Genomic DNA, 10,677 nt, shown 5'->3' with positions numbered 1-10,677 from the left:
CAAGCAGGGACACCTTCCACTATCCCACATTGCTCCAAACCCATGTCAGTCTGGCTTTGGACACTTACAGGGATCCAGGGGCAGCCACAGCCTCTCTGGGCAATGTATGGCAGGGCCTCCGCACCCTCACAGAAAAGGATTACTTCCCAATATCCAATCTGACCCCACCCTCTGTCAGTGGGAAGCCATTCTCCCTTGTCCTGTCACTCCATGCCCTTGTCCAAAGTCCCTCTCCAACTCTCCTGGAGCCCCATCAGCTGCTGGATCATGAAGTGTTTGCCCTTGAAAGGACTGGGCTGTTGAGGGGATGTGAGATTCCATAGCTGGGGCCACAAACACGGTGTCAGCAGTAAGAGAGGTGACAGTTCTGGTCCCAGGGCCATCACACACACACGGCAGTTTCCAGCAGGAGCATCCCAGATCCCTGAGGCACATGTCAGCCTTGATAGGAATCATCTTGGAATTCACTGTAGGTTGCTGACACCCATGAAAACTTTTGCTTTGAAATCATTGCCCTGGAAAGGAAGATCAGAGATGGAGTGGCCTGGGTGACACAGGAGACAAGGAAGGTACTGGGAAGTAGAAAAAGTACATTGGAGGATCATGATCCTCCTGAACTTGCTTTGGGAGAAATCCCCTGGCTGAGTTGTTCTTCCATGGACAAGAGGTTGAACCATGGAAACTTTCTGCTTTCCAATGGACAGGATAATGGGAGACAGGGAGAGAAAAACCCTCTCAGATGTCAAACTCTCTCTTTACTGTTAGTTATTAACAACTCTGTGCATAAATGGTCCTAAGCTGTTTAACCTCATGTGTATGTCCAAAGTCTGACTCACCACACACGGCTTTCACACTCACTTCCCTTTCCAGAAGCAGTGGCACGTTGGTTTCCCCTGGATTTAAGGCAGTGGGAAAAGGAGGGACAACTTCCCCCTGAGCAAGAGATGTGGCTGCTGCCCAGGTCTCTCCCAGGAGGAATCAGGAGCTCTTGGCACTGCCAACATCATCCCAACCATTGCAGGCACGTGCCTTAGGAAGGGCTCTGGTATGAGACAGGGATCTGCCCTCCTCCCAGACCAGCCAGAGGCTTTAGAATGGGATAAAAGAAGGAATTGAGCCATTTTGGACACTGTTTAACAGGGACAGGCCCTGCAGTGAAGCCTGGATGTTGTTTATTCAACAAATTCAGAGGGTGGGACTACCAGAGTGGAAAGAAACAGAAACCTTGAATCCAAATCTGACTGAGGGGTGGTTACAGAATGACAAAGATCAGGAGAGGCTGGACTGTGGCTGGAGCTGCTGTGCAGAGTGGCTGTGCAGCTCCTCCTGAGGGTGGCCAGGTTCAGGATGGAGGTGCTCAAGGGCTTCCCTGGACACTGATGCTGGGGAAGCAGAGGATGGATGGCCCCATTCTGCAGAAGAGCAGCATAACCCCCTAATCTCTGTGCAATTCAATGGTCCAAGCATCTGGTGATGGCAATTTCCATATTCCACGTACTTTATGGACACAGGCACAGGAGTTCAGTGGAGTTCACCATCAATCCTGCACTTTCCTCAGAAGGATTCAATTCTGGAATTGAAGAATGTGAGACATTCCCACTGGAAGGATAAGGGAATGTTGCTGTCCCTCCCCAGCTCTGCAGCCCTACCTGGTGTCCCTTCCCATCAGCTGGGAATGCAGGGCCGGCTCCGCTGGACAGAAGGGGAAGGATGCTCCCTGTGATCCCAACCCCTCTCCTGCCATCCAGAGGCACCAGCCATGCAGGGATTTGGGAAATCACCACCACTCCATGCTGGGTGTGTCTCCAGGGATTAAGGTGTCCCATTCTTTGCCGGCAAGAGCTCCCTGAAAACACCATGGAACTCATCTGCTGAGCCAAAGGAGATGGAGTTCATTCCCTGGGGCTGAGGCCATGAGGGTCATTGCATGGGGAATAGAGCTGGGGAACAGCACTGAGCCCAGCTGCACTGCTTGGAGCCATGTGGATCCAGGAGGGAGGAGGAAAGCCATGCTGCAATGTGCTCCCTGCAGAGCATCCCACAAAAATCACCCAAGCCAATGCCCCTGCTGTCTTCTCCTGCAGGAATACACCACCACCAGGGTGGGTGATCTGGCGGATATTGATTAATCGGGAGGCTCCAGGAAACCTTCAGCTACCCTCCTGGGTTCATTCAGCAGAGGAAGTGAAGGGATCAGGCTCAGACCCCTGTGTCCATGGCAGGATCACGGCTGTGGGCAGTGTTTTCTTCTGCCTCCTCAAAGACCCTCTGGAAGGAGAGCTGGAGGGACTGCACAGAGCAGGGTCTCCTGCACCTCCCTATCAAGAAGTCGATAAAGGGTTTGATGCTGCTGTGGATGCAGGCGAGCAGGAAAACAACCTCTGAGGGCACATCCATGTAACCGAACTGCTGCAGGAAATTCCACATGCTGAGGAGGAGAGTGAACAGCACAGTGATGACAATAACGATGTCATGCCTCTTGGGCTTCTGCTGCGGGGAGCCCTGCTTGGCATTAATTAAATCAATTGTGCTGGAAATGACCAAGGGTACAGCCAAGAAGAGCAGGATGAGGGTGTACATGGAGATGAAAGCAGCTCGGCAGTGCTCTTTCTGGTGTGATGGGCACAGGAATGTCACCGAGGGAATGACAGTGAAGAGAGCAAAGAAGGTCCAGTATTGGACAGTGTCCAGCAGCCACAGCAGGTGCTTGGGAAGATCGTGGCGGCAGCAGAGCTTCCAGATCTCTCCCATGTACAGCACCTTGTTGCTGCGCATCAGCCAGAGCAGTGCCCAGCAGTGGGAGACCACTGACAGCTGGAAAAGGAAATTCACATACATGAAAGGCATCATAAGAGAGCAGGACACGTCCTCCACCAGGATCAGGAGGGCAGAGGGGACCGCAAAGAGGAGAAAGAGGAAGTCCATGACAGCCAGGTCAAAGATGCCAGCGTTCCTGCTTTTTTTCAGGTTGAGGAGGCTGATGACAGCCCCGTTCCCAGCCAGCCCACAGAGGCAGATGAGCAGTGTCACACTGTGTATGGACACGCTGCTGACATCTGTCTCACACACATCATCTACTTCAATGGGTGAGGCAGGAGATGGGGACATGGTGGTCACCTCCATGGATGGACGCTGGGCAGGCAGTGGGATGTGGCCCCTGGCTGTGGTCAGAGTGGATGGGCAGTCGGTGCTTAGAGAATCCAGGGATGGACCATGTGGCTCCTCAGCAGCTCCCTGGCAGTGGGAAGGATTCCATGGGGAGAAGTGAAATGTGCAGGGAAGGAGGGCAGTGGGAATGGTGGGATGGGAGAGGGAGGTGGGCGGGTTGGGTTGTTCTGCAGGGGATGTGGAAGGGAAATGCAGAGGATGGATGACCTGGGGAGGGCCCTGCGGTCACCGGTAGAGGGTGTCAGGAACAGAGCAGCTGCTGCAGGAGAGGAAGGTGGGGCAGGGAGGAAGGCAAACATTCCACTGACCTGTTCCCTGTGGGGCAGCAGCAGGCAAAGGGGTCTGTGCAGATCAGCGGCGCTTCCTGGTCCCTCTTGCTCCTTTGGGATCCATGTCCTAAAGCGGCTCCTGCCAGGTCAGGGACATGAAGGAGAAAGTGCCCAGGTCACCAGGAGCTCCCCATTCCCGTCCTGCTGGCTCCTCTCTGTGCCATGACCTGCTGTTGTTTAATAAGGCTTGGTGTCTTAGTCACAGTGGTTTTACAACTTCGGCTTGCTCAGAGATCCACAGCCTCTGAGTTATTGATCTTGATTTTTTTGTTTTTCCTACACATCAAGTGGTCTTTTTCCTTGTTGTCAGAAACAAGGCCTCACTTAAAATTTTTAGAAGTTTATTGAACTACAGCAAAGGACATGTAAGGTATAATGTTGCTGTAAATAAGGTAAAAGGAAGAGTGCGCGGTGCGCACTTGCACCTAGAGGCACACTGCCCAAAACACTAACAGGCTTTGTAAACACTTTGTAATCCAACCCCCACATTCAGACACATTCCGCTTTTCCAACACAGCTCCTCCTCTGTCCCACCTTCCCGGAGCTTGTGCAGCGCTTTGGGCTTGGACTGCCCACGATGGTCAGAGATCAGCATTACAACTCTCAACATGAATACACTACTTGTATTAGAAAACCTCCAAAGCTTAAAAAAATTAGAAAAAAAAGGCAGAAGGAGAAGGATGCTCCATCTGATCCCAACCCCTCTCCTGCCATCCAGAGGCACCAGCCCTGCAGGGATTTGGGAAATCACTGCCACCCCGTGCTGGGTGTGTCCCCAGGGATTAAGGTGTCCCATGCTTTGCAGGCAAGAGCTCCCTGGAAACACCATGGAACTCATCTGCTGAGCCAAAGGAGATGGAGTTCATTCCCTGGGGCTGAGGCCATGAGGGTCATTGCATGGGGAATAGAGCTGGGGAACAGCACTGAGCCCAGCTGCACTGCTTGGAGCCATGTGGATCCTGGAGGAAGCAGGAAAGCCATGCTGCAATGTGCTCCCTGCAGAGCATCCCACAAAAATCACCCAAGGCAATGCCTGTGCTCCCTTCTCCTGCAGGAATACACAAAACCCGGGTGGGTGATCCTGTAGATATTTATTCATCAGGTGACTCAAGGAATCCCTCAGTCACTGTTCTAGGGTCACTCAGCAGAGCAGTGGAAGGGATGGACAGGCTTAGAGCTCCTCTGTCGGTATGGACATAATTTCCACAGGCAGTTTGTTCTTTCTGCTCGCTAAAGACTCTCTGGAGAGAGTCCCTGAGGGACTGCACAGTAAAGTCCGTCCAGGAGATTGGCATGGAGCACTGTGTCCTACAGCTGCCAACCAAGAAGTGGATGAAGAGTTTGATGCTGCTGTGGATGCAGGTGAGCAGGAAAAAATGTGGGAGGACACAGTGACGTAACTGAGCTGCTGCAGGAAATGGCAGAGACTGAGGACGAGAGTGAAGAGGGCAATGATGAAGATAACAATGTTGCGTCTCTTGAGTTGCTGCTGCTGGGAGCCCCACTTGGCCTTAATGAAGTTGGTTGTGCCAAAAATGAGCAGGGGTGCAACAAAGAGAAGCAGGTGGAGGGTGTACATGGAGATGAGAGTTGCCCTGCAGTGCTCCTGCTCGTGTGACGGGCATAGCAATGTCACTGCAGGAATGACAGTGAAGAGAGCAAAGAAGGCCCAGTATTGGACACGGAACACCAACAACTGCAGGAGCTCAGGAAGGTCCCTGCAGCAGCAGAGCTTGCACACAAAGAGCACAGGGCTACTGCGGATCAGCCGGAACAGCCCCCAGGAGTAGGAGACCACTGACATATGGAAAAGGAAATTGAGGTACAGAAGGGGCAGGATGATAGAGCAGGACATGTCCTCTACAAGGAAGAGGAGGGCAGTGGGGACTGTGAGGAGAAGGAAGAGGAAGTCAGCAACAGGCAGCTTAAAGATGCCAGAGTTATAGTTTTCCAGGCTGAGGAGGCCGACGACAGCCCCATTTCCAGCCAGCCCACAGAGGCAGATGAGCAGTGTCACACTGTGTATGGCCACGCTTGTGACATCCGTCTCACACACATCATCTACTTCAATGGGTGAGGCAGGAGATGGGGACACGGTGGTCACCTCCATGGATGGACGCTGGGCAGGCAGTGGAATGTGGCCCCTGGCTGTGGTCAGAGTGGATGGGCAGTCAGTGCTTGGAGAATCCAGGGATGGACCATGTGGCTCCTGAGCAGCTCCCTGCAGTGGGAAAGATTCAGTGGGGAGGAGAGAGATGTGCAGGGGAGGAGGGCAGTGGAAATTGTGGGGTGGGAGAGGGAGGTGGGCGGGTTGGGCTGTTCAGGCACAGGGCAGAGGAGGGGGCACCTGGGAGGGCACTGCAGTCACCGGGAGAGGGTGTCAGGAACAGAGCAGCTGCTGCAGGAGAGGAAGGTGGGGTAGGGAGGAAGGCAAACATTCCACTGACCTGTTCCCTGTGGGGCAGCAGCAGGCAAAGGGCTCTGTGCAGATCAGCGGCGCTTCCTGGCCCCTCTTGCTCCTTTGGGATCCATGTCCTAAAGCGGCTCCTGCCAGGTCAGGGACATGAAGGAGAAAGTGCCCAGGTCACCAGGAGCTCCCCATTCAGCCGGCTCCTCTCCGTGCCATGACCTGCTGCTGTTCTGTAAGTCTCAGTCCCTGGGTCATGGTGGTTTTACAACTTCGGCTTGCTCAGAGATCCACAGCCTCTGTGTTATTGATCTTGATTTTTTTCATTTTCCCCTAAAAATTAAGTGGTCTTTTTCTTTCCTGTGAGAAATGACGCTTCACTTAGAATTTTAGAATTGTATTAAACTACAGCAAGTTTGAAAAATGCCAATCACTTGTTTTTAAAATTTTTTAAAAGTTTAATAGTAATAAAATGGTTAAAAAGAATAGTAACACAATTAGAGTAATAACAATTTGGAGAAATTGAATTAAGACAATATGAGACAATAAAAACAAAGAGTTACAGACGTCTGGGTACCTTTTTCTGGGCATCACGAGACCGAGAAAGGACACCCATTAACAAAGGATTAACCCTTAAAAAAATAGCCCATTGCATATTCATACACTTCATACATGATGCATAAATTCCATTCAAACACAGGATTCTATCTGGTCTTCATCAACTTTTTCCCTCTAATCCTAATAGCGCCTTCGAGGTGGGAAGAAGTTTGTTTCTTCTGATAAGAAGGCAATAAATTCTTTTTCTCTGCAAGATCTAGGTGTCTCCTGTGGCTGCTATCTCGCTGCGAGTCCTTTCTTTTAAACAAAGCATCTTACATAGCTTAGTTCCTATTTTAACAATTTTTGTAACCTAAAACTATATTTAACACAGTACTTAAGAAAATAATACAGCATTGCTTTCTAACACAACACATATAATATTCATTTTAATATTTGCGAAAAGCCAATCATAAAATACATGCATTTTTCACAATCCCCACTCTTATTCTTTGTAAATCATTTGGCTTGAGCAGTATTTCTTATCTATTTGCATCTTCTGGACTATGCTGGCAAAATAAAACAGCGGATTACACAAGGAAGAAATATAAAAACAGTTGTAACACAAAATGAAAGATCTTAATTTCTTCTAATACATTACCCCACCAGCTAGATTTTAACATTGTTTTCTAATTTTTGGACTGGTACCTGGGTTATTATATGCATATATAATTTTTTTATTCTTTGACTTCTTTTGCTTTTGCTAGAATGACTTTTCTGTGGTCATCAATTTTCAGCAATCTGATATATTGAACTTTCCACAAACACCCCCTTCTTTGGCCAATAAATAGTCTAAAACCAACTTATTCTAATACCCTACAGTTTTTGTTTGGCTTAGCTGACTTAATAATAACTCTAATGCCTGGGTGTGGGATTTCTGGGCTGTTCAGATGGTCTGGGGAAAAGCCCAAAGATGGCCTTGGGCCCCCGGGTTCGAAAGGACGAGAGGAAGCTTCAGATTTGTTCTTGGTCTTGGTGTTTATTAATTGCTTATCTAAAAGATTTTCTCTTGGCCTGACAGAGTTCTGCTCAGCAGTCAGCCATGGGCACACACTGAAAGCCCCTGGGGCGGTCACCTATCTTTATACCCGGAGTTACGTATACAATATTTATCATTTTTCTCCAATACCCTCTACCCTTATTAACCAGTGTTCCCCTAGTAAGGTCCAATCCCGGAGTGCCAACATCACCACAGAAGATGGAGGTCTAGAGGAAGAAGAAGAAGGAGAAGGGCACGCCCCAATTCCTCCATCTTACTTCTCTAGACCCCCCTGTACAGAAATCTTAAGCCCTGTATCTCACACCCCAATTAACTTGTCCCTTCACCATTCACCCCAGTGAAATCCTCCCGTCCTCATACTGATGTCATCTCCCATGTGGGATCAAAGTCCAGCCACCAGACATTTCTGGCAGCATTCCAGGACTCCCGAGCCCCCCAGGGGGGGTCTTGTTCACCCTGCACCCCAGTTCTGAGAGACTGAGATCCCACATCTCCCCCTTCTGTTTGCACCAAAAAGATCTTTTTCGCCATCCGATTCATTGCATGTTTTAAACATGCAAATATGCATGGGACAACAAGTATGAGGACTAGGAGAACTATTAAAACATAAAACCCTATTTTTAAGATTCCTCTCCAAATGGGAGAGATGTCAAAGAATTCTGCCAATTGATCGATCCATGATCCTGTGATCTCACCAAGCTTATTTATGCTGTCCTTTATATTTTTGATATTTTCATGAATTGACTTTGAATGATCTGAGAGATTCATGCAGCACATCCCTTCGAACTCTTCACACCCATGTCCATGAGCGAGCAATAGATAATCGATTGCTGCTCTATTTTGAAGAGTCGCCTGTCTCACACTACCGACGTCTTTTAACATATCATCCAATGTGACAGACACAGACCGCGCATGTTTGCTCAACCAACAACCCATGCGGTCGATCTGAGTCAAGGCCACCCCCGATGCTGTCTGAGGTGAGAAGATTGCTGTAGCAATACTCGTTTTCTTGTCCCAAGAAAACATTTCATCATTGCAATCTGCTGCATATTGCTGTATTGATCTTTTTTCTCTGTGCCTTCCCTCTCTTAACATGTTCAAATCAGGCGATAGCATTGAAATTTCCCCAATGCTGCATGGACCTCCCGTGGCATTAGCAGGAATGCCGTGCCAAATTCTGTCCCCGCAAATTAAGAACAGACCCCGCGGCAATTGCACCGGAACTTGGATCGATCCTTTGGTAGTTCTCTTTGTATATTTACACCAAGCTGAGGCATTCTTATAAAATTCATGAGTGGGAGTTAAATCAATAGTTTTCACCTTTGTGTCTTTTGGAGCTTCAAACTGCATGCAGAGTTTCATTGTCATGGACCCAAAAATCTCCAATTCCTGAGGTTCTGTAGAAGCCACAGGAAGCAGGTGTGTCCAAGCACACCACTCTTTTATAGGATTTTTAATGACCTGCGAAATGTTAATTGCAGAGTGCCCTGGAACTGGCCATTGGTCCACTGGCAATCCAACCATGCATGCTGAAAACGGTTTACCTGGTCTTGAATGTGTCAGGCAGATGCTGTCTAAATTCGCTGCCCGAGCTAAAGCCTCCCATACATTTTGCCTTGGTTGACTAACAGGTAAATCTCCCCCACTGCTTACTGCAATGAATGAAAAAACAATGCACATAAACATCATGAAACCCATTACTTTGCTTTTGTGTGAAAACCCCCCAAGGTCCTTGGTTTCTTTTTTTATTTCTCTTCTGGGTCGTTTTTCGCAGTCTGAGTCTCGACTTCTGTCTGAGTACTCGTCTCTTTGTTTCTTGGATCAGCGTTCTCGTGCTCTCGTGTTCGGAATGGCTTCACATGCCGCACCGACACCCACTTCAGACCTCGATCTGTGGAGATACAAGCGAAACCCTTTCCCCAAGAGATTAGTCTGAAAGGACCCTCTATTTGACCTGTTTCTGGGTTTCTGACCAAAACCAAAGGATCTCCCTTTAGCTTTGCCTGTGTGTTGTTTGAACATTTTTGAGCCTCCCAAAAGATGGGTATTTCGTGACATCAGCTTGCCACAACTGAAGACTTTGCAGCCCCCGCGGATTGATGGCCCCGGTAGAAGAAGGTGGCTGCACAAGCTGACAGTCTGGACAAGCACTAATGATCTCCCTCGCATCTGTAGCACTGTCCTCCTTGGGGGTTGTTCTCTTCCTGCATTGCCGCGAGAATTTTGTTGATGTTTTCGTCCTGTTGATGAAGTAATTTCTCGAACATCTTCTCCAATGTCTTGTCCTCTGATTGCCCTTCTGAGCGTCCCTTTAGCTGTTTCTCCCATTCCTCTTTTAGTTCATCCTTTACAATCGCTGCGACGTGCTGAGGCGTCCCCACCTTGCTGCATGCCTCCACCATCTCTGCCAAGGATGGCCGTCCTGGCATGGTGCTAATCACCCGTTGACAATCCGGGTTGGCATTGCCGAAAGCTAAATTCTCCAAGAGAGGCCTCTTCACTTCTTCTGTTGTCACCTGTCGATCCACGGCTTGCGTGAGTCGGTCGATGAATGACATGAATGGCTCTGTGGGACCTTGCCTGATGCAAGAGAACGGGACATCCGGAGCTCCTGTCGGCGTAATTTGCATGATTGCCAATCGCGCTGCTTCTTTGATGTCGCTTAACACTCTCCGTGGAAGCCGCGCTGCTTGTTCCCCTGGATTGTCATCTGGAGGATCCCCTGCTAATTGCCCTTCTGTGAGGTTCGCATTCGGCCCACCTTGGTATCTGTTCCGCAACTCAGCAAGATATTTTCTCCACCTTTTTTCCCAGACAAGACTCTGTGTGTCAGTGAGGATCATTGCCACAATACTTCGAATGTCATATGGTGTGAGATCATACATAGAGAATGTCCCTCTTAATAGCTGTTTGAAGTATTGTGAGTTCAGCCCAAAAGTCTGAGCTGCCTTCCCTAGGTCTTTGAGTGTCTCATGACCCATCCTTTCCCACCTTGGATTCTGTCCCTGGGCATCATATGTCACTGGCATTGTCAAATCCCCTGATCCCGGGAATAAATGCTTTTCCTTTTCCAATGCTTTTCTGATTTGCCTCCAATCCATTGTCTTCACCGGCTCTTGAAACCCCTCTTCATCAGATTCCATTGGGATTTGCATGAATAATGGTGTTGTAGATGT

General features: G+C 49.1%; 1 protein-coding gene across 1 annotated transcript; it reads right to left on the bottom strand.

Moving 5' to 3' along the window:
- Positions 1–2,199: 2,199 nt before the first annotated feature.
- Positions 2,200–3,123, bottom strand: LOC128936207 (mas-related G-protein coupled receptor member H-like). Its single transcript, XM_054274954.1, has one exon. It carries the CDS (start codon positions 3,121–3,123, stop codon positions 2,200–2,202), a length of 924 nt encoding a protein of 307 aa, XP_054130929.1.
- Positions 3,124–10,677: the final 7,554 nt, after the last annotated feature.

This window comes from Melozone crissalis, unplaced genomic scaffold (genome assembly GCF_028551555.1).
Source record: "Melozone crissalis strain CALT ecotype California unplaced genomic scaffold, PUWL_Pcris_2 ptg000018l_1, whole genome shotgun sequence".
Classification (NCBI taxonomy): domain Eukaryota; kingdom Metazoa; phylum Chordata; class Aves; order Passeriformes; family Passerellidae; genus Melozone; species Melozone crissalis.
This window is presented reverse-complemented; position numbering and strand designations above follow the sequence as displayed.

What these genes read in the sequence shown, in the direction of transcription:
- LOC128936207 (XM_054274954.1), bottom strand. Translation starts at nt 3,123, where the DNA reads ATGGAGGTGACCACCATGTCCCCATCTCCTGCCTCACCCATTGAAGTA.